This window comes from Phaenicophaeus curvirostris, chromosome 12 (genome assembly GCF_032191515.1).
Source record: "Phaenicophaeus curvirostris isolate KB17595 chromosome 12, BPBGC_Pcur_1.0, whole genome shotgun sequence".
NCBI classification, from domain to species: domain Eukaryota; kingdom Metazoa; phylum Chordata; class Aves; order Cuculiformes; family Cuculidae; genus Phaenicophaeus; species Phaenicophaeus curvirostris.
Window position 1 is genome coordinate 941953 of NC_091403.1, and position 22458 is coordinate 964410.

Genomic DNA, 22458 nt, shown 5'->3' on the forward strand with positions numbered 1-22458 from the left:
ACAACCCAGCACACTCACTTTTCCACCCCGCATTGCACTTCAGAGCAAAAAAGCTGTAGCTGGATGAAACAATCACAGCACCAGCTAATCTAGTTTTTTCAATGAATGGATTTTACCAAGTGAAAGTGTATAATCTCAGAATACAGCATTTATCTTTGAGTAATTATCTTCTCTCTTCCTTTCTCAGAGGGCTGTTGTCTCCTAGTACAGCGTCGTATTAAAACTGCCCTGCTTTGATTCCTACATTCTATGTTTTTTTGTACTTATGTTTCTTTTGAAGAAAACTGAGATGGTATCACTCTGTCAGAGGCCTTGTCTGATTTAGGGAGTTGCTTCTGTTCACTGTAAAATTAAACTATGCCAAATTTGCTTGTGTAGGAAAGTATCCAGCAAAAATCCAGTTCACAAGAAAACCCAGCCATTTGTATGCTTATCCCCATTTTAAGTAACAAGTAAAATTGGTTTTACTGGCTCAGTAAAGTCTGAGAGAAAAGGCTTCATTGTTATTTAGCTTTCCTATGATCTGGAGCAAGACGGAAGCCACAGCAAGCAGTAGTAAAATATCAATAGTAATGTTTTGAAATTAAAGGAACAAAACAGCAACAAAGCCTTGGTGCTAAATACAGTTTTAGTGGAGCATGTTACAATGAACTGAACAATGTTTTCCCATCAGGAAGATTAATCTAAATACTAGAGACTTACATAGACATCAAGGACTTCATTTGTTGGGCCATCAGCTAAAAACGACTCTCCTGCCGTGCTGGAGATTTCATTTGGGCGTTTATAAGTGAACATTGTCCCACCTCCTTCGTATCTGCCAGGCCGGTCAATCGCCCAGTTTCCATTGATGATGGATCGCCCCGATCGGCTCCGTAACGCTGCAGAGGACGGGGACAGAAACACAAGGACTTTAATCACAGGAAACCACCTTCACCTAATGGAATCCCCAAAGGTGCCACACTCTGTTCGGTGTTCTCAGTCGCCAGGGAATAAAGCTGCGTGGATACAGAAAATAATAGTTATATTAGTAGTTGTGCGATACCCCCAAGCTCAGAAAACTTCGTCCAAACACTTGGTAGGTTTATGCTGCAGGAAAAGAAACTGAAATCAACGATAACTTGGAAACCTTTTTCAACAGTTTCTCATAGGTTGCCACGTGCCTGTCAGCCCACCGGCCACACACACTGGACACACGTCGGTGCCAAGAAGTGCTGGCTTGCAACTGAAGTAAAAAAATTAAATTACTTAGATGGCTCTGGATCAGGCCCCATAAAAATGTATTCACATGTTTTGAAATTGTATTTTGCTTAATGCTACCTGCTTAATTTCCCAAGAGCTATCGTACACCTACTTGATTCCCAGGTCTCACTTCATGACACATTAACAAAACAATCCGTATATATCATAAACATCAGTTGAAAAATATTTTATACAACGTCAGCCATAAAAATTGTATCTTCATTATTCATATAGTGACAGGAAGAAAAATTATGGCTCATATACTATTGCATACGGATTAAATATTAAATCCATTCACATTATTTACATGTTATTTAAACTTATTACATTTTAGTTCAAACAACTGCGGAGTAAACGCTTCTGCAAAATTTACTGGAGACTCCTTTTAAATGGTTTTTCAATACGGAACACTTCCTCAGCTTTACCATCTGAGAATTTTTTCTTGCACTTCTACCAAACAAATAAAATAAAAGAAATGAGTTATCAAGAGCTCAGAAAGAAGAAAGAGCTGGTTAAGATTAAATTGTTGTTAATAACAAAACCGTAGAAAGATGGCTGGCTGAGAAACTGAGAGTCCATTAAACTTTGATTTCAACCCCATCATATGACAGGTCTGGAAGAGGCCTCTCCATAAAAAGGGAAAACGTGCCTCTTTTATGTTTTGATCGCTCTGCAGCTACCACCTCAACTCCGGCCCCTGAAGAATTTTTATGGTGCTAATATTTTCAGCCGAAGCATGAAAGCTTATGAAATGCTTTACCATTAATTCCTCACGAGGAATACAGGCTGTAGCTGATTCCATCTATCTTTCATCCTGGCATCAGCTTCTTAACTAAAACTGTGTTTACAGCAGCCTTCAAGAACGTTATGCGCTGGAGACATAGAATATTTCAGGACACAAACTCTTACCAACGCTTCTGCTTGGGCTACAATTCTATGGCAAATTCTCAACAGGCCATACATTAAGACTCATATTTCAAGTATCTGAAGAGTGCTAATTAATTTTAAAGATGCTTAAAGATGCTTCTCTCTTCCTGTTTAACAACTCTGTATGTGCCTTCCCTCAGAAAACACACCGTGAAAGATCATTTAGATCAAGGGTCGTTGATGCAGTAGTGCAACGAGTGAAGTTCTGGAAACAATAATTCACATCCAATTTCAAAATCAGGATTTCCAGTTAGAAGTTACATATGACGGTTTATAAATGTAGCTTTTGTAATCCTAATTTAAACGACATCACCACAATCAGAAAACAAAAAAATCCATTTCTGCACTATTTTAACGATAGACTGTTGTTTCAGTTGTGAGAGAACAGACATTCCTTGATGTGTTTCCTAATGACTATGAGAGCTATCTATTTTTCTTTTCAAACATAACATTTGCTCTGATGTGAAGATTGGGCATGTAATCTCCAGCATTACACTGGAAATAGATCACTGAAGGCTAAGTTAGAACGGGTGGATAAGAAATCAATTGAGCTGATGGAAAATTTATCTTCCACCTCTGTTACTGATTATAAGCTGGCTGTTCTGAATGTGCAGTTTTGTACTGCAGTTCTACATTATATAAAGATGTCACAAAACAATCTTCATGACTAATACTAGATGAGTGTGCTGGAATCCAGTTCCTTCAGAGTTCATTTACTTTTTTACCATTCATCTTGTTTGACCACTTTTCTACAGTGCATCCAGCAGGCTTAACAAGAACCACATTGCCAGTTCTGCTTCACTTTCTGGAGAGTTCACTTTTCTGGATTGCTTGTGATCACCAAATGCTGAGATGCTGGAAATGCAGTTGATTCCAAGGACATGTTTGAAACAAACAGCATGTTTGTTAAAATAATTGTTTAAGACTTCATCCTCCTCCTGTCTCTCTATTTCATTTAACCTTGCTTTTGGTCAAAAATAATCTGACAGTACTTTAAAATACTTATGATTCTCTGGAAAAGTCCTCTAGTTTTGGCAGATTTTTATTTTCTGTTTTTTGTTGCAAGTAAGTCCAATAATAATGAACTGATAAAGCTAAATTACAAAGGCTTTTTGTGCTTCCTCAGCTGTGTGCTGGGATCAGTCTGGATTTCAATTCTGAATCATGCGCAGAGATGCGTCAGTGCTTGTGCTGCATTCATAGAAGACAAATTATTGTCAAGGTTTCCAACTGTTTGTTGCCTGGAGGAGACATGCAGTCTCCTAATTTTTCATTTTTTGATTTTCTTGACTACAATTCTAAGCTCCCCAGCATCCCCTGTTAGAAGCCGTCTAAAACCAAACAACTGATTGCCCTTTCTACACTATCTACAGGTGTCCTAGATGGCAAAGCTCAGCAAAATACCCAGACAAGCCCCAAAATCCAAACAGTACTACTTTGGCACAAAATAAAATGTTTTGCTTTGACGTCAGAACCCTAGTACCTTTGGTCTGACTCTGAAAACTGTAGATTGAATTTGAAATGTAATTGTGTCAAAATAAATATCTGAGACTCTTGTTCTCCAAACACCAGTTGCTCTCCTGATGAGCTGTGAACAGAAGTACTAGACACAGATACGTACGTTGTTCCCATCCTGCCTCAGCCTTTTACTGAACTCACTACTTTCTGGCAGGTACTTTCCAAGCTTTAAATACAAAGGCAAGACAGTTTTGCTTCACTTGTGCAATCCTCTTCTTTCTATGTATGAATTTATCAAATCTCTAAAGCAGCAGCATGGGTGAGGTTTCACACTAAAATACTGCTGTTAATGTAATTTCTTTATTTCATGATCATTCTGAGATTGTCCTCAGAGAAAGAAGTTGAATCTTGCTCCGAGCTCCTCAGGTGCCTGCTCTTGCAGATCACCTCCGGCAACAAATCCAACTAAGTTTTCAAAAACTTCCTGATTTTTTTCCGACATGCAAAAAGAAAGGTGAAGGTTTTACAGTTAATCACTGTAAATAGAAATGCTCGTTTTCTGCCACTGCAGCAGCCATTTTCATTCTGCAGCTTTCATTAAATTGTTGCTAATTTCCCCCTGCTGATGCAGTTTCCTCTCCTCTCAGTTATGCCTGTTCCTTTTTCCACTTCTGACTCCACAAGCCACGCTGATGCACCCGCACAAGGCAGATTGCGGGGCAGTGGAGCAGATCACACAATTAACCACTGCTGCAATAAGCGATAAAATAAATAAGCTTTGAGACCAACGATCGTCCATCATACGGCTGTATGAGCTGTTCAGGCCCAGACGCTACAGCAGCTTCAAAGTCCCAATGACTTTGATAAAACTTCAAATTTCAGATGCAATCTGCATGTTACAAAAGGGATGTCTCTTTAGCTTCTCCCAGAAGAGGATGCAGTATTTCCCCGTGTGTTTGAATACAGTCTTCCCTGAGAGATATTGATAATAGCCAACTGAAACCAAGGCACTTTGGCTAGTCTACCCATCCTCTTTTGTTATGTCTTTGTGATGAGATGAGAAGCAAAATGAAACAAAGGCATTCTCTGACTCTACTGTATTCCCACGCTTCAACTTGTGACACCGGCAGGTGCCGGCTGTGGCGCTACGGAATCCGCACACACCGATACACGACACAACCTCTGCAAAACGTGTGATTACACGGCATTTATTGTGCTCCATCATCAGCTCCACACACCATACTCAATCCCACCAGGGAACAGTGCGCTACGCTGAAAAACCTACCCAGGGACCTCTGGAGAGCAGATAGAAATGGTAGTGGTGATCAGTCAGAGAATTCGTTTAAATCCTTTTCCTCACCTAGCTGCCAGGGTAAGACTGTAAATCTATGTCTGTATATTTGCTGGAGCTTTGAAATAGGGAGTTCATGAAGCAGATTAGATCATGCAAGTTAAAAGGTTAATTAACACAGAATTCGGCATTTTGGCAATCCTTCGCCTGACAGGCAGTGAATTTCATCATGGGTTTCATTTTCTTTTTTTTTTCCTGTTATTGCTTCCCCTCATTAGAACCACTCTAAGATGAGGCCATTTCCCATTTTTCAAACAGATGCTTTTGAGTGATTGATGAATTTTAATAACATTATTCATAAGTGCAGAATTAATAGCACTTACACAAGCCCCACGCTTTCCATCGGGAGGATGTTACACAGTGGCAACACTCCAGAATGTTGAGATTCAACCCTTTAAGCTATTGCTTACATGGAGCATCCAATTAGTTTCTAGAAGTATTTATTGTAGCACGTGCTAATATTTACTGAGAAAATAAATGAAAGAGCAAGAGGAAACAACGGAGATGAGGTTCATCTTTATGCTGGTGTTATGTTTGCAAGGTCTCCAGCACGCAATAAACCTGCTTAATCCTCTTTTGTGTGACAGGTTTGTAACTACATATGCAAATACTGCTCTCTGTCAGGCTCTTAATAACCACAACCACAATTAACGACACCATAATCCAATTATAAACCAATAGAGTTTCAATCCCTTATTTGCATCAAAGTGAATGCACTGCAATGAGTGAGGAAAAGTCCTGTAAGAAATGGCATCACTCCTAAATAAAGTCATTGTATTTTATGAGAAGCATATTATAGACCTCTGAGTTGGAGGGGAAGCTAGAGACAAGGTGCCAAAAGGCCAGCACAGAATCATCCCAACAATAACTGAAAATTAGCAGGTTTCCTGTTATTCTGTAAATGAGCTAAACTAAAAGGACTTGCACAATTAATCTACATAATGACAGCATATGATAAAGAATTATGAAGTCTCCATTTACTTTTACCTAGCCATTCTATATAATTATATGCATCGAATACCTTTTATTAACTGCCATTAAAATTATCTATTAAAAAAACTCGCTCTCTTTTAAATTACATGGTAACTTTCCTTGAGTTGAAAGGGTAGTAGGATATGACTGAATTCTCAACTCCACTAAAACCAGTGTAAATATTCTGCTGTTTTCAGTAGTATGTAATTTTACCATTATTCAGGTTTGTCCTGAAAATACTGAAGATAAAGGACAGAAGGGCACAAAAGCAAACCGAGTGAAATGAAATGGGAAGAAGACAAAAGTTCAGCACTAAAACCCAGAGGACTGGAGGAAGAGTCACATATATTTTGTATCTGTAGAGAAACTACGTTAAATATATACGCAGTTGCACATCTACAATTGATTTTAGGACACACAGCACCTCAGGGGAACTCTTATGGTTCAGAAGGACACAGGGACTGAACAGCAGAATAACACACGTGTAACTCATATTTCTAGGTTGTTTTTTTTTCTATACAGAACTTCAAAAAGTCTTTATACATTCTTACTTAAACATCCTTAATTCCTTTCTTTAAAGAAGGCAGGGCGTAACTACGGTTAGTTTTTAAGTGTCAGTCTCACAACTTCAGCTCTTATCAGGTTTATCCTAATGACAAAGCACAGCCTGAATTTTTAGCAACAAATTTCCTCCCATACCTCAGTAACGCTGGGAAATACTCTGCACCGGCAACAGCCACAAACCAAGTATTTAGCAACAAGAAACAACATTCAGGACTAGTGTTCTCCAGGAGGGATATGCTTCCAACTTAGCGTGTGATACTTTAGCTGTGCTACTCCCACCGAACCTGCAGATTATAGTATTTGGCCGACTTACACAATTTCAGTTAGAATCTAGTTCTTCTATTTCAGGAGCTGATCAGACCGGCCGCTAACGTCTCTGAACGTGAGAGCTGAGCCTTGTGGCACGGCTCAACCTCACTCTAGTTAGCCCAGCACAGAAACTCAGCACACATCTGGCCTAAGTCTTATGGGTGGATAAATACAATTGAATTATCTTCTAATCTAGACACTACTGCAGTCAGAAGGGCCAGATTAGTGAAACGCACACGTGCAAATACCCGGCTCTTTTCTCCAGCTGGCATAACAAAAAATGTTTTGCACCTCCCTGAACTCCTGACAATTGCCAAGAACTGGAATAGCTGTGAGACAGCTAAGTTAAAACAGCAGATTGCGATATCGCTGCAGAAAAACAGCACAGTATCTCATGAGAATCAAAAGCTGAAGCAGACAGAATTATAACTGCTTCTTTTACTTGCTAAATAGCTTTAATTCCTCACAATGAAGAACTGGAGCTAATGAATATTCCTAAGCCGGTTTGAATTTCAAGTGGAATTTCTCAAGAATTTTGGATGCTCTTTGTGGTAGAGTTGAACACTGTAACTGAAAACGTGGAGATCTGAGCCGCAAAGCGCTGTCGGGTCCCCCAGCTTAGGCGTGAATTCCTCTGGCTCGGCGCCTGCCGTTCCCACTCCCTGGAGGGTTTCAAACCCGGCGTCTCATTTCAGGCGAGGCTGACAAAGGTGCTGAAGTCTCAGCAAAATTTGAACAAATGCTGACAAGAGGAGAGATCTAAAAGTGTTCTCCCTCCGTGGTTACAGCATGAGCCCACCGCTTTCTGTGAGGCAGATGAATTCAGTGGCTCTTACAGTAAGGGCAGAGGATACAAACAAAACCAGACAGATTTAGTACCGCTGCCCATATTCAGCCCTAAAAACACGTTTACTTCTTCACTTATTCCCTCTTCCAAGAAAAGCTGTCAACAGCATGGTAAACTTTGGTCCTCAGCTTAAAACAACATCACTATTACAGATCCTCCCCAGCATTTGGCTCCTAGAATAAGAAAAATAATACATAGGCTAGTGAAAGGCTGTCTCCATTTACCTGGGAAGGCTTTGCCAGGAGCTGGATTCTGGCACAATAACGATGGGTGGTCAGAGGAAAGATGGAAACGCAGCACTGGTACCCACTTTCTCACAGATTATTTTCAGCCTGTAAGGGCTCAGGGCAGTCTTACACATGTTACTGTTTATGTCAGTCTGCATATTTAAACATAAAAAAAGATGCTCTGGGACAGAACCGATTTGATATTTATTTGACAAAGCTATCAAATCGCATGAAACTCACAACTGACAGCTGGAGGTAAGCCCAGAAACCTACAGACATGAAAAAAATGGAAATAATCTCATTTTATTCATGATTTTTGTAGGTCCAAGCACAACAAAGATGACTGAATTATGTAATGAAAAGCATCACGGAATTATCCAAATACAAATTATTTCAGTGTATCACTTCTCATTCAATCATTGTTATTTATTTCAGAGTAACCTATTAAGCTAATGAAATAAAAATATTCTCTGATCAAACTTTTCCACAGAACTGTGGAAAAAATTGATGGATTTGCAAGCACAGTCTCAGGGTTTTTTTGTGTTGGACCTTGTACACAGACTAATAGAGCCCCAGACCTTCCACGGGCACTAGGAAAGTCTCAGGAGAAACAACAGGCCAAGTTTATGCTCCTAGACCATGAAATATGACCACAATGAACTCATCATGCTGAACATTAAATATTCAACATTTCAGAAGCTAATTTCTTATTTCTCCTTTAAAATTCCACCTCATAAAAGAAAAACCCTTGTCTTTATGTCTTTAAGACATATTAAAGTTTGATAAGTTCTGTCTTCTCTCTTTAATGGAATTTTTCCATTATTATTTTTCCAGAACTATAAAAATTGATTAGCTATAGCCTTAATTTTTATTTAAACTAAGAATTATATAATCCATAATATATTTTTATGCATTTCAGACATCATTTTCCAGACTGTTTAGATTAACAGTGAATTCAGTTTCTTTAAAAGTACAATTAGTACACCTGGTTTCATGCTGCTGGGAACTTTTTTTCCATATTTGAGATAAAAACTGTCTTTTTAAGACTCCTATCAGTAATAAGCTTGTTAAATATGTACCATCCCAGAAGTAACTTAAACTGGCTTTCTGTTATAAACACAAACTAAATACTTAGTGCAATGGCAACAGCTTAGACATGTTTAGAAAAATACTCGGTGCTACTGAATGACAGTACAGATTCTCACAAGAGTGCGAAGTCTTTAACTTTGTATGACCTATTTCAATCTGATTTAAATTAAAAATAAAAGTTTTATCAGGGAGAAGGTAGATACAGAGAAATCAGTCTTCCTAATCCAGTTCTTTGTGGGCCAGACCATAATGATTGCCATAATTAAAGTGGTTAAAATCGCAGGTGACTGCCAAGTCACAAATCAAAGGACTGCTGTTTATACGCACATCGTATTCCAGTGAGCTGAATACCTTAGAGATCCCCTCCCAAAACCTAATACGTTAACACAACGAGCTACCACTCCTTCCGTGGGTAAACTGCTTATTGGCATCTACTGTGATCCACAACTGCCTTGTATAATTCTGCAAACAAATCCGACTTTAAGTGCCCTCTTGGGATCGAATGCCACTCGAACACACTGGCTTAGAGTCTAGAATCTTGCTGGGAACAAAATGTGATTGAAGTGGCTGGAACTGTCTTGGAGAACATTGGAGCTGCCTCAAGCAGCCACCAGCACAGAGCCCGACTCCGCTCTCCTGCATCGTAACACAAGGGTGAAAGCTTTAAAGTGGGAAAGGACGTGGCTTGGGAGGAACTGCTGTACTGAACTCTAATTCCCTCTGAACAATCCCCTTTCCTTCTCCCCTCTTCCAGTATAATTTACAGCCCAAGTGACCCAGAATCAAGGTTCAAAATCTCTTATTTAGTCTGATCTTATTTAGGCTGATCAGTCCAAGTAAACAACAATCCACAGATATTTTTGATAGATATATAAATCCAGGTTAAAATTCTCCCTAGCGTTTTAAAAAACATATTGGGAGAGAGAGGTTTTGGTTGAATGGGTTTTTATATTTCCCAGGATACTGCATTTCAATTAGCATCTTCTTTCCATAACTTTCTCCACCCCTGTCATTTCTTTTCTATTTACCCATTTTTTGTTTCTATTCAACCTGCCAAAAAACCTCTAAAATAAAACACAAACCCTGCCCACCTCATCCAAAGAAACCATAACCAGCTGATCCAACAATGTCTCTTCCACTCAAGCAAATAAAATCATTGAATAGATCTGCACTGACAGGCTCTTCTGTGTAAAAAAAACCCAAACCCAAACAAAAGCAACAAAAAAAGCCAAAGCCAAAAAGACATGGAGTAATACTGCAAACACTGCAATATAAATAACGTACAGACCGAGCAGCACACACAAAGGCTTTTGCTGGCAGCACACGCAGCCGGAAAGCAGCCAACAGGGGTCTCTGAAAAGTGAAATTCTCTGGAGCTCACTATTGCTGCCCCGATGATCAGCTAATGGACTTTTCTTTTTCATCAAAGGAGCTGTTTAATACTTTTCTCGAATACATGATGGAAACGCACTGTTACAGTTTCTTCACACTCCTAAACGGGTTGTGAATAGAAAGGTTGTAAGGCTTTGTCACACCTTTTATTCAGTTATCACATTCCTGAAAAGACAGATGCTAGACGCCTTATCAAACCTGAGCTAAATGCTAATGACTTAGGACACAAACTCCTACCACCGCTCTCGGTTCCAAGTACAAGAGGAAGCTCAGCACTTTATCCAGCAGCTGATGCTGTACATATGATCATCAATACCCCGAGCACTAACGGTTTCCAATGCTGACTCAGGTAGGGCAGGAATATTGAAACAGCAGAAAAAGGGCAACACACAACTGGATTAAATGTTGAGGGAATGAAGATCTTCCATACCTATTGCCCCAAAGCTGTAGTGTCCCGATGTGTGTCGGCGCATGCACACGTACCAGCCTGGGAGCCACCAACATATCCCTGTTAAAACTCATTCAAAGTAAGAAATATTGCTGCACTTTGAGTTGCCTACAACAATCCCCCATTACCTTGGTGGGCAATGACCAAAAAAGACAACATGTTACCGCAACCTCCGCTTTATGTAACACACCAGGCATAACCGATTAATAATTTGTTCAAGAGCTCTCCTCCCATCTCTTAGATTCATTTCTGTCTGCACTAAATAGGAAAATACCATAAATCCAATACAGTGAAGGTAGCGTTCCTCATTTAAATGGGCAGACTGAAACACTATTCACAGTCTGCAGATTGACATATTATCTGTCCTCTTCTAATCAACCCTTGCTCTGGTGTTTCCAAGTCTATGTTTCCAAGTCTGTTTAATTAACAATTAATTTATTTCCAAACCGAGTATCATGTTTTTATTATTTAAAGACCATAACTTGTAGGGAAAATACCTGACCACAAATTGACTACGTGAACTAAATATTAAAGAACTTTCTGGGCGATACTGATATGCACACATTCCAAGTCCAGTGCGTTTCAATGCAGCATATTTTTCATTTATAATCCTACCAAAAACGCACACAGAACCTTCAGTGATTAGGAGAATTTCCTGACTAACCTCAGCAAAGACAGAAACAAACCCCACCCTACATACCAAAAGACAAATAGGTTTCCTTTACAATGACTCGCTGTCAGATAGTTTAGCATGATGGTCACCTAAAAGAGACAGGAATTTTTCGTGATTCAGTGGAGAGAGAAAGTATTTTCCATTTTCATACTAGGATATATTCACAAATACCATTTGCTTTATTTTGATTTGCCTTTTTTTTCCATTCATTTAATGCATTTTTCTCTTGACTCTGTCTCACGCAAAATCTATTCCATGTGTTTGCAAGTATATCTGTGTTATAGGTATTACTACTACTATTATTATTAGGTTTTAAAGCTCTTTATTCAAATCAGGTGTTACTACATATTGCTCCGCTTCCCCAGCCCTTGCAGCGTCTGAGGCCGCGCGGCTCCGATGGGATCAATGGCACCTTTGTCATCTCGAGGCGCTGAGGAGCTGCTCTGCCTCTTTGAGCAGCAGCTTTTTTACATCCACAAGCACGCAGGCATTAAAGGCTGCTCAAAGTTCAAAGGCGTTTTTAATTTTTGTGCACTTCTTTCCAAACACTTTCAAAGTTCTTCGGGCAGTAGAAAAAACCCTTTATGCAGCCAGGCTCCAGAAGTGTTTACTGCGGCTCATTGCAGCAGGAGTGGCTTAATGGGCATTTTCAGGCTGCTCCTTATCCCGCTCGCAGGATTGTGAGGATCCAATTAATTAATGTCAGGAAAACACTTTGAAGATAAGGAGCACTTTCTGTGACAATCTTCTGAAAGAACCAAGGAGCTTTTGTTTCAACAGCCAAATTCTGGATGGAGGCATGAAATACAAACCCATCCTGCAGTGGATTTCAGCAGAAAGCACCAGGGGGAGAAGGTGAAGGAGGGCAGCCTGGCACAGCGACAAGTTTTAGTCGCTGCTCCCACCCTTCCCCCGCAAGTATTTACCATGCTGATTGGAGCTTAAGCGATAAACAGCTACGCTGCTATTTACTATTAATTTTAAAAGGCAGTGTCTTGAAATACTTTCAGAACGTGTTAACGGTCTATTGAAGTCTGGAAGCCTTTCAAAGAGCAAGAAACCCAGGTAGCTCTGCTTATGCTCTAAGCACGACGTATGCAAAACCGCGCACAAGATGAAAGGCCTGGCCTGCTATTGCATTCCCTCAGAAGATCAGCTCCAGGATCTTTCTTACATTGATTTGGACTCAGAGAAAGCTGGATCATCATGACATTCAAGATGTTCAAAATAAATATTTAACTTGAATCCACCATCATTTCTGCTGGGGATGCAATTATGCAACACCTTTGGTAGCACCCTCACTTTCGTCTCTGTTGTGAAACCCAACACTCTGCACAAGATTACTATAATTTATCTGACACACAACACATTGAAACAGAATCTGCACTCCTGACTCTTAAGTGCCTTAGACCAATTAAATGCATTACCATTACCTCACCTACACAGCATACTTTTAAGGTTTCAAGTCGCCAGAGTCAGCACATGTTCAGGCCTAAAGAATTCCACTATTCCATTATTCTGCATCATTAGGGACAGCAGAGATGTCACCCTTGCTAGCGGTGGTACAGAACTGCCTTAGAGGGAGAGAAGAACAAGAGGTGAGAACTGCAACTCAGCCATTAAAAGCTGTTTTTTTCAGTTTTCGAGGGAAGAAAGCCATAGGGTGTCTGCTTTATACTGAAGGAGGTAAGAAAAAGCAATGCCTAACAGTTATCAATTATTGATAAATTCTTAATCCAACAGGAATTTGACTCTATGTTTACAGTACTGTACCAATTTTAGGATGTAGGTATACCAGAATGAAGGAGCAAGAGATGGCTTGCAGATGAACGGATGATGCAGTCAGTGCTTACTCTTCAGTCTTGTTAATTCACTCTGATTCTAAGACATGATGGCAATGTCAAGATAGTAAGTGAAAATGGAACAATTCAACCAAGTAAAAAGAAAGCAGCATTAGCCCACGACTAATGGTTCTGAATTCACCAGGAAGATGTGGATCCTCAGATGTTTACACAAAATGTACTGAGGCAATACTAAAGACAATTCTAGACATCATTGCCCAGTAATGTTATATCTGCTCTACCATTGTATTCCTCTGCTTTAATATGCACTGCTCTCAGTTTAAGATTCTTACCTTATAATCAAACAGATAATTATTAACTCTTTAATATAAGGAGGAGCTGAGGGTCTCCAGCTTCTTTGGAGAGTACTCATCAGCACCTGTAGAATTAAGGGCAATGGAGATGAAGCTAACTAATTCTGAAGCCAAGCTGGGTTCCAAGATGCCTGATTTTGGTTGGACATCATAGGAATCCCGACCATATTACTACTGTTTCCTGCTTAAAAGAAGTGATGAAGCTATCAGACCAAAAAAAAAATCTTCATCAATTCACTTCCAGAAAAGTGTCGAATGGCTCCTGCTTCATCTGCATTAGGGGTGATATTGAACTAAAACACAGATGCTTACACCCCATTCCATATTCCCTTTTTCTTCCTCCTGAATCTTTAGAGTCATTCCAAGGTGAGAACTAAACTATTCCATTTGATTTCACCCTTGCTTCAAAAGTGTAGGCAGTGGAGATGGAGATGCTAGAGACATAGCACGCATTCTAAACTGAAAAGCAACAGAGAACAGTGCATGTTAAGATTTTTTATTTGCTTTGTTTCTCAGTTTAACTTTCAAGTTTAGCCAACAAAATCTCACTCAGGAACACGATTCTGGCAGGATGGAGAATCAAACATCCTAAGGCATCACACTCACCTGATTCTCAATAAACAGAAAATAACATTCATCCTCCAAGGTGCACGCAGAAAGTCACATTGCTGTTTTCTGAAGTGTTTGACTCTCTGAAATAATTGTCTGGTTTTATTTTTACAATAACATTGTGTTCTACTTGTTAGTGTGCTCATTTCACAGTCTGTTAGCTCAAGACAAACAAAAGCAACAAGAACAAAGATGCAAGCTGCACTGTCCTAAATAGGTTGTGAAAACACTCGTGTGTGTTGTATGGTCACTGGGCATCACCCTGGGGTCCCGGCACGGACCTCTCCTGCCACACCAACCACCACACGGTTCGCTATAAAGAAGCACCCAGAGGGCCACCAGCAGCACAAGGCAATTCAGGGTTTATCTGGACGCATTAACAGAATTTCCCATGTTTGCCTTTTCAAACTATCTGTAAGGTTCGGGGCAACGTACTGAATTACAAAGTGCATGATGCTTCTTCACAAACTAACAGAACGGAGCAAAGTTCTGTAGTTTCTTCTGCACAACTGCTCAGAACTGAGCCAACACCAAGAGGCACAGGGAAGGAACTCTCCGTTTCATTCACAAACCAGTGAGCCTTTGCTTCTAAAGAACAGACAGACTTCGCATTTTCTCCCTCCCCTCTAACAGAGCTAACTGCTGGCAGCTAACAATGAACTAGGCCTATTGCTCAGTAGGACTCTACGAACAGTTTCAAAGCAGTCCATGAAGAATTGTTTTGAGCTAGAGAGGGGCAGGCTTTAGGAATGAACTGTGATGTGTTATTAAGACAAGGGTTACAGAAAAAATTAATTTCTCATTGTAGGCTGACAAAACCGCTAAATTCTTAAGATTACATGCTTTTTTCAACTGACACATCGGAGATGTTTTCAAAAGTCCACCTAGCTGAAAATGCAACAGAAAATGATGATGTTGGAAAGTCAGAATCTATTAACACAAATTTAAGGCTGCATCATGCTTCTCAGGTTTTTGGGGTTTTTTTTATTAGCAGAAGACAACAGAAGAAAGGTACTGTCTGTTTACAGTGTACACCCACCCCCATGGTTTGACTTTCCCCTGCATTAATTAGGCTCAGGGAAGGAAAGAACTCTTTGGTAAGAGCAACTAAAAAATCAGAAAGGATTATCACTCTGGGTACGTAACAACCTCTTCTAGCTCTGCCAGACATTTAAAGAAAAATCAGTCCTCTGGAATACAAACCTAAAAGAGAATGATGAAGGGTTATGACAGAAATTCAACAGTAAACTAATTCCACTTACTGAAGGAATCTGTGTTGTGCAGCCTGACTGAGCATTTGCAGACACATTACACACTAACACATCATTGCTTTAAGTCCTTATAAGCAATTTACAAGACAAATGATGGGGCCTCTTTTTGCCAATAAAATAATCCCTTTTAGCATTCTGTGGTTACCAGTGGTCAACAGGTATTCAGTTTTTCTGTCTCAGGGTCCCAAAGTCGTATCTGCATCAGCACTGTGGGCTGGTAACCTCTCCTAGGTTGCCCACAAAAAACCAAGTTCATAATCTCACAGCAGACATTCACCTGACCCAGAACTCTCAGCCAAACTAACCAAATTTTCAGAATTACAGCAGTTTGATGAGACGCAAGTATATAAAACAAATGGAGCTGTGACCATGCGGTAACTTCTGCTGCCACGGGTGCAAATATGAAACGAAGATTGGGTCTATAAGCCTTCTAAGCACCAAAATTTTTCTGACACAACATGTTTGAAGTAATATTCAATAGGAAACAAAGACACTGGGCAAGTTAAGAAATAAAGGATAAAGTTTAATCTCCCTTGACTAACTTAATCACACAGTCTATAAATCAAGTTTTAAATCTCCATACATATTGTGTATTAGAAAAGACTTGGACTTCTTTTGGAATTTAATGCTGCAATATAAAAATATTCTCTGCAGATGAAATCTCTTTATTGGATCCAACCATGAAGCCACTAATCATGCAGAATTTCTACTGGGTGATTACTTTACTAAAAGAGATTTTTAAAAGGGTAAGAAACAAAAATGTTGAAACTGAGAAGTTCAAAGGGAAATAAGAGAAGCAACAGGGGAAAAAAAAGATAAAAATATGTTTCTTTAACAGAATCGGACAAAGATGTAAGAACACTTTCTCTATGCCTAGATCAAGGGATGCTTAAGGAACAAAGAAAGGTTTTTTGCTATCCAAAAGAGAATTTTGCTCAGAATAAAATAAGATTAGGGAATCAAAGAATGCTGTACAGAAATATCTACGACAATTGAAACCAGGTTCTCAACCATTTTTTTCTTAAATTTCGCTGTGTAGCATTCAAACTACTAGTTAAGTGAGTAACAACCTTTCCTCTTGGCAAGAAAAAGAAGAAATGTGTCTTCATGTGATTTGGGAAATTGCCTCTGGATAGTTCATGAATTTGGACTGACACTGGTTGTTCTTTACACACAGTGAAGTCAGAGTACAAAGTTCGTTTTGAATTAAAAGTTGCAAGACCAGGAGAAAAGTATCAGACCCATGACCAGCGAGGTAAGATCACTACACCCTGATCACAACTTTAAGAAAGAAGAACCTTAAGTCAAAGTAGAGCTTATACCAGGTAAAAGACCACCAAGCAAGACAACACAAATGAGGGCCTTCAATCAACTCACAAGGCTAATGACTTCCAAAGAGTACAAGGCATTTCCAAAATGATCCTTGGTTGGCCACCTTGGAAAGAAAAGCAGAGTGGAAGCAGGAAGTCGGCTGCATTAGCAAGAGAAGAATCTCTTTTCCTGGATGCTGGTCAGTGCCATGACACGAATGCACTGTAAGATGCTCAGTTTAACACAAAACTTTCAGAAAAGCTTCTATTTTTTAAGGAGCTTTGAACAAACCGTGTGTTGACATTCCACACACTGCGCACCAAAGCCGATGGTCAAATGAGTATTTTCACGTAAATGACTTGATGGTTTTTCTCATCTATTAGAAGACAAAAATAATCTAAAGCTTTAGGATCTAAGAAGTTCACATTAATCAGCTTCAAACTAATAAAACTGTGTACAGCCCATCTCTTTCATTCCTTAATGCATTTTCTTTCAAATTTTGTGTTGAAGTTCCTTGGTTCTGTCCATAACTAGAAATGGAAATATAATCAAAACAGTGTCAGAAAGGCTGAAATTAAAGATTTTGGGGTCTGATGAGGCAGGAAATACTGAAAACCTTGCAGAGTCAATTCTTCAAAGGTTTACAAGCCAAGAAGTTTGCAAAGTTATATAAGCAAGCAGGCTGCTGGGTGCTTTACAAGGCAAACTGAACAACCAGCCTTTCTGACTTTGCTCTCACTATTTTGCATACTTCTCTTCATCCCTTTCCCTTCCTTTCAAAACAACCTTTCCATATTTCAAGAGACGGAAAAAACATTCCTTTAATACAGAACTTATGAAAAGAGCACCTCAGTGGGACTCATTGCTGCTGGCTGTTGTTCAGATGATATATTTGCAGGGCAGATCATCAAAGCAATAGCAGGGGTGCTGCTGCAGCGATAGCTGCTTTCATAGGAACATTGCTTACAAACAAATGGCAAAAAAAAATATAACAACACTTCTGTCAAATAGTGACAGAACTAGGAAACATAGGAAATGAAAACATGATCTCTCTGAGTTACAAAACTGGCCATAACCACTGTCATCAACGAGCAGAAATGAGCCAAAAAGCCACTTTCCTGAGGCCAGGGGAAAGAGTTCCTCCCATCACCCAGATGAGTAAGATGTTCTGCCTTTTTTATAAGATCTGCCACTTAATATATAAAAAAAAAGAATAAAGTGGCTTTTGAGAAAGCATTTCTTTCGTATGTTTACACAGTGTGCCTGGAACCTTACAGACCACTATAGAGTGTCAGGTATTACTGTGTAATAAAGCCAGAGGGAAAAGGTCACCTTGGAATTTACTATAATAAGGCAGTCTTGCCAGAAACTCTAAAATGTAATTATTTAAGCAACACCAGCATTGAAAAAATATATGGTCAGCAAAGAATATTGTCCTAGATACATTCTGGTTCAACTACAGGTCATTAGACTAGGTAAGGCTCTTGTGCAACTTGAATTCGGTGGAGTTGAATTCATTAACACCAGGGTTGAATTTCATCCAAAGTCTTAACAACTTCAAGGGTTTTAGCAAGCGAACACACTAGCCAAGTAATACATGTTGGCTACAGTAAGATGAACACTTACTTAGTAAAAGAAACTCTCCCTGCAGAAAATCAATTTGGAAGTATTTTAAGGACAATAATCTAAAGGATATGGAACTGTAGGGGTGTGTGAATGAAGAACCAGGCATCTTAGTAACAAACTTTGGGCAAGAAGTGTTAGGAAGTTAGCTATTGAACATTTCTATCTGCCTTAATACGCTGTCTTTTATTAGATGTTAGCCCTTCTGCACCAGAAGCAAACTTGTGGCAGTCTGTATTTTCCCTTGTAACTGATCTACACATACATTACCCGCAGTCACAGGGTGAACTCCAAAGGTAAAACACTGACATAACCTGCAAGGATTTCAGGTAGCACTGTATGAGATCGTAAGAGAAATCCTTTTCATGGCTTTAGGAGTGTTCTGCTGGGTTGCTCTTCCTGTTGGTGCTGCAGCATAAGGATTAGCTTAAGTTTGTTTTACTATTATTTATAAAGTTCAAGACTTCTGTTTATTACCATAAAAACAGAGAAAACAGTAAATACCAGATCTGAGTTTTCAAGCTTCCGAGCTCTGATACTGTTGTGTGCTCTATAAAAATGTGGATGTTTATATTTTGAACGCTGTTTTATCAGTGAGAAATCTGTGACCACCAATATGCCAAAAAGCAACTTCCCTATTACCATTTCACTTGTCCAGTGAATTGCCTGATAAATTTTTCTCTAGTTTCAGTTTTCTGATCTGTCAGAACATGTTCACTCCTGTCCCGGTGCAACTCACCTGATCCAATAAACCACATTTATCATGTAAAGGTGTAAGCAGAGAGGTTGGAGTCCTACTCGTTGGAACTACAGCCTCAAGAATTCCTAACAGGGGAGGGAGCTGGCAAATTTAGCAGACTAAATCCATACCAGCAGCTCTAAAATGAAACATCTGAGATGGATAAAAAAAGAGGGAAAAAAAAAAGATGATAACATAAACCAAGAGCTCAGGGGATAAGGAGATACGGAGTAGCATGGGAAAGAAAAACTTCGCCACTTTCCCATACATGCCAATAGCCTGGCTATTTTTAAGCAAAAAATGTTACTATTTTCTGTCCTGCCCACCCCAAAAATGTTTCAAGTGGCTCAGGACATTTTAACATATAGTTATGGGAATTCTTCTGCCAGCTGTTTTCAGATGCTGGCATGTAAACCTGACAGAAAAATTACCTTCAGCTCCATGATTTTATATATTAGTAATGTGGATACTTTCACCATCCTGCCAAGTAAGCTGCGCTCCCAGCCATTTTCTACTGAATGTGTAAGTATCTCTGGAAGCTCTTTAGGTAGAATTACTGTTTTATTTCATCGTCTAACAAGTTAACATTGATGGACACTATACAACCTGTTCACATGAAAAAATGAATGCTAGGGTATATGAATGTATCAAAAGTACATCTGGATGAAACTGGGACAAATTAGAATTGATAAGATGACCCTACAGAGGTCCAGAACATTTGGTTTTCTTGGACTGTGGGTAGCTGATAATATTTCTTCATTTTCCAAGAGTCATAGGAAAACAACAGGATTCACATTACAGGTCAGACTGTTCCCCATAATAAAACCCCAATTACATGAAAATGTTTCTGTAGAACCAGTTACAGCTCCAGCAGGAATCAAGAAGAAAGCAGAGAAGAGGAGAGAAGTAATTCATTAATGAGTACCTCACTCTCTTTTACTTCAGCAGTAGTTGAGGTGCTTACCAGTCGGAATTGATATAAAGCAGCAAACAAGAGTAGCAGGATTTCAATCTTCCAGTACAGCTAGACAGTTCTAGCAATAATCATACCAAGCTAGCGAGAAACGCCTTGCGTGGCCCCATTTTTACTATTTGCCGTGGTAATTTTTAAGACAGATCTAAGGATGGACTGACAGGTGAAGAGAAATTAAAGAGTGAGGGACAGATTTTACAGATCCTAACTGCCTCCTCTCTCCAGTCCACTCAGAACTGGCTCCAAAACAGAAGCACAAATGCAGGCAAACTAAGGGCTCTGTAAGCTGGGAACACAAGACGTTACACAGTTCACAAATGCACACGCCACAGACGATCTGCAGAAATTCCACATCATCTCTAATTTGCAGCACACCAGACAGATCTAGAAATATACCACAAGATGCCATGACGTTAGCAGAAATATTCCAGCAGCCTCTATAGTTTTGAAGGACCTGCTTCAGAATAAACAGCTGAATAAATGAGCTTGCGGTCCGTAGATGCCACCTCAATATCACTTTATGTCAATACAATTTTGATACACTTTCACTTTAAAAGAACTGAAATTTTTAGGCCATCAGAAGATTCTCTTTTCTCCTCAAGCAACCTTGATACACTTTACATAAATAAGCATGCCGCTTGGCTGGATTCTTGACCACTCAGAGAAGGTTAACGATGTGGGAAGCGTAATCACCGCAGTTCCTGACACCTATTTCACGCTGTTTGAAGGCCTTTCCTGGCATGACCAGTTACACTAGTGCACAGAGAACGCTTTATTCAACCAGATGCAACTTACCCAAGTAGTTGTTGCTCTTTGACATCTCGGTAATGTTGATTTTAGTAGCTCCTTCAGGAATTTCCACTATCTTGTGGTAGCCGAGATTTGTTAGCGTGTGTTTGAAAACTCCAGACACAACCTTGCAAGCAGTGTTGTCCCCTCCACATATTCCACACTTGTCAATCACTTTGTCTGAACCCAGGTAGTCATCACAGCCGATGCTCTGCAAAATAAAATCAGATTTCTTTTCCAAGATCTTACAACTGCAGACGTTGGACAGAACAACTGAGGACAGTACAACTTCTCGCAGCACGTTCAGTCTTGAAAAGATTTTGTGAACTAGCATTTCAGCAATTTCTTCCCTTTTTCTTCTGTACGCAAAGAAGCAATAAAACACAGAGGGTTCACAGACCTGGGGATTCCAAGTTAGCCAATGGGTTTTTACAGCCCTTCAGCAAAAATGCAAGAACACACTAAACAACACTAATTCATCTCATTCATTCATTGCTCCTCGGCTGAAAGAAAACTATCTTTAAGCAACACAGCTAGTCAGAAAAGAGGTGAAGAACTATGAGTTTGTTATGATCCAAAATGGACTTTTTACAAAAGCAGAACTACTTTATATGTAACATTTTATCCACATTTCCTCTAAAACTGAGCACTGAGTCTCACCAGATGAGTTCTCTAAAAAAAGTCTTTATACTGTGTCTGGACAGTTACAGAAGTGATCCTCCTGTTCGATGAGTAGAAATCCTCCAGCCCACTCAGTAACCCCAACTTGGACAGGATAGTTTAAAAAAAAGAAACCCCAAATAATTTAAAATTATGTAAAACAAGTAATCGTTCAGATAAGAAGGAAACACTACTGGAGCCAGTAGAACAGAAGCCTATCACTTACTTATGAAATGTAGTAATTTGATGGAAAATGTTAAAAATAAATGACAGAGTATTGTTCTATTATTTCAAATTGTCAAAAAAAAATTGCAAATTCTTGCAAAATTCTTGCAAGACGGCTGTTACACGGACTTCCCAGGAAGAAAACATCCAAGTAAGAAGACAAAGAAAAAGCATTTTTTGAGACCACAACTTACAACACAGGGAGTGTCTTGAGCCTTGGCATCACTGTATTTCTTTCCTATTCCCAATATTAACGCTTGGCCCTTGCTGTGAAAAATGTTCTAAACTGCAAGCCAGAGTCTTCTTAGTTCCAATATAAATATTTAACACCCAACATCTTTCTTATGACTATCCAAGAAACACAGATAAAACCATCTAACTTATCACTGCCAGGATTACATGGAGCTTGACAAGGAAACCTGTTTGTAGTCGCGAATCAAGAGAAAGAGGAAGATTCCTGAGCACACTGTCTTTGTGGTGGGATAACCTAACTATAAATCTGTTCCATCCTATCACATTTGGTAGAAGCGGATTGGTGTTTGAATTCAAAGAGATTTTGGATTCAAATAGAAGCACTTGGTTTTATATCTTACATTTGCATTGCTTG

General features: G+C 39.4%; 1 protein-coding gene across 1 annotated transcript in view; it reads right to left on the minus strand.

Moving 5' to 3' along the window:
• The window catches only part of THSD4 (thrombospondin type 1 domain containing 4), a 204589-nt gene that overhangs the window by 23264 nt on the left and 158867 nt on the right, over positions 1-22458 (minus strand). The window contains exons 8-9 of the mRNA XM_069866943.1: positions 20973-21177; positions 703-878 (exon numbers count right to left, since the gene is read on the minus strand). Coding sequence (XP_069723044.1) covers positions 703-878; positions 20973-21177 — 381 coding nt within the window. The remainder of the gene's footprint in view (positions 1-702; positions 879-20972; positions 21178-22458) is intronic.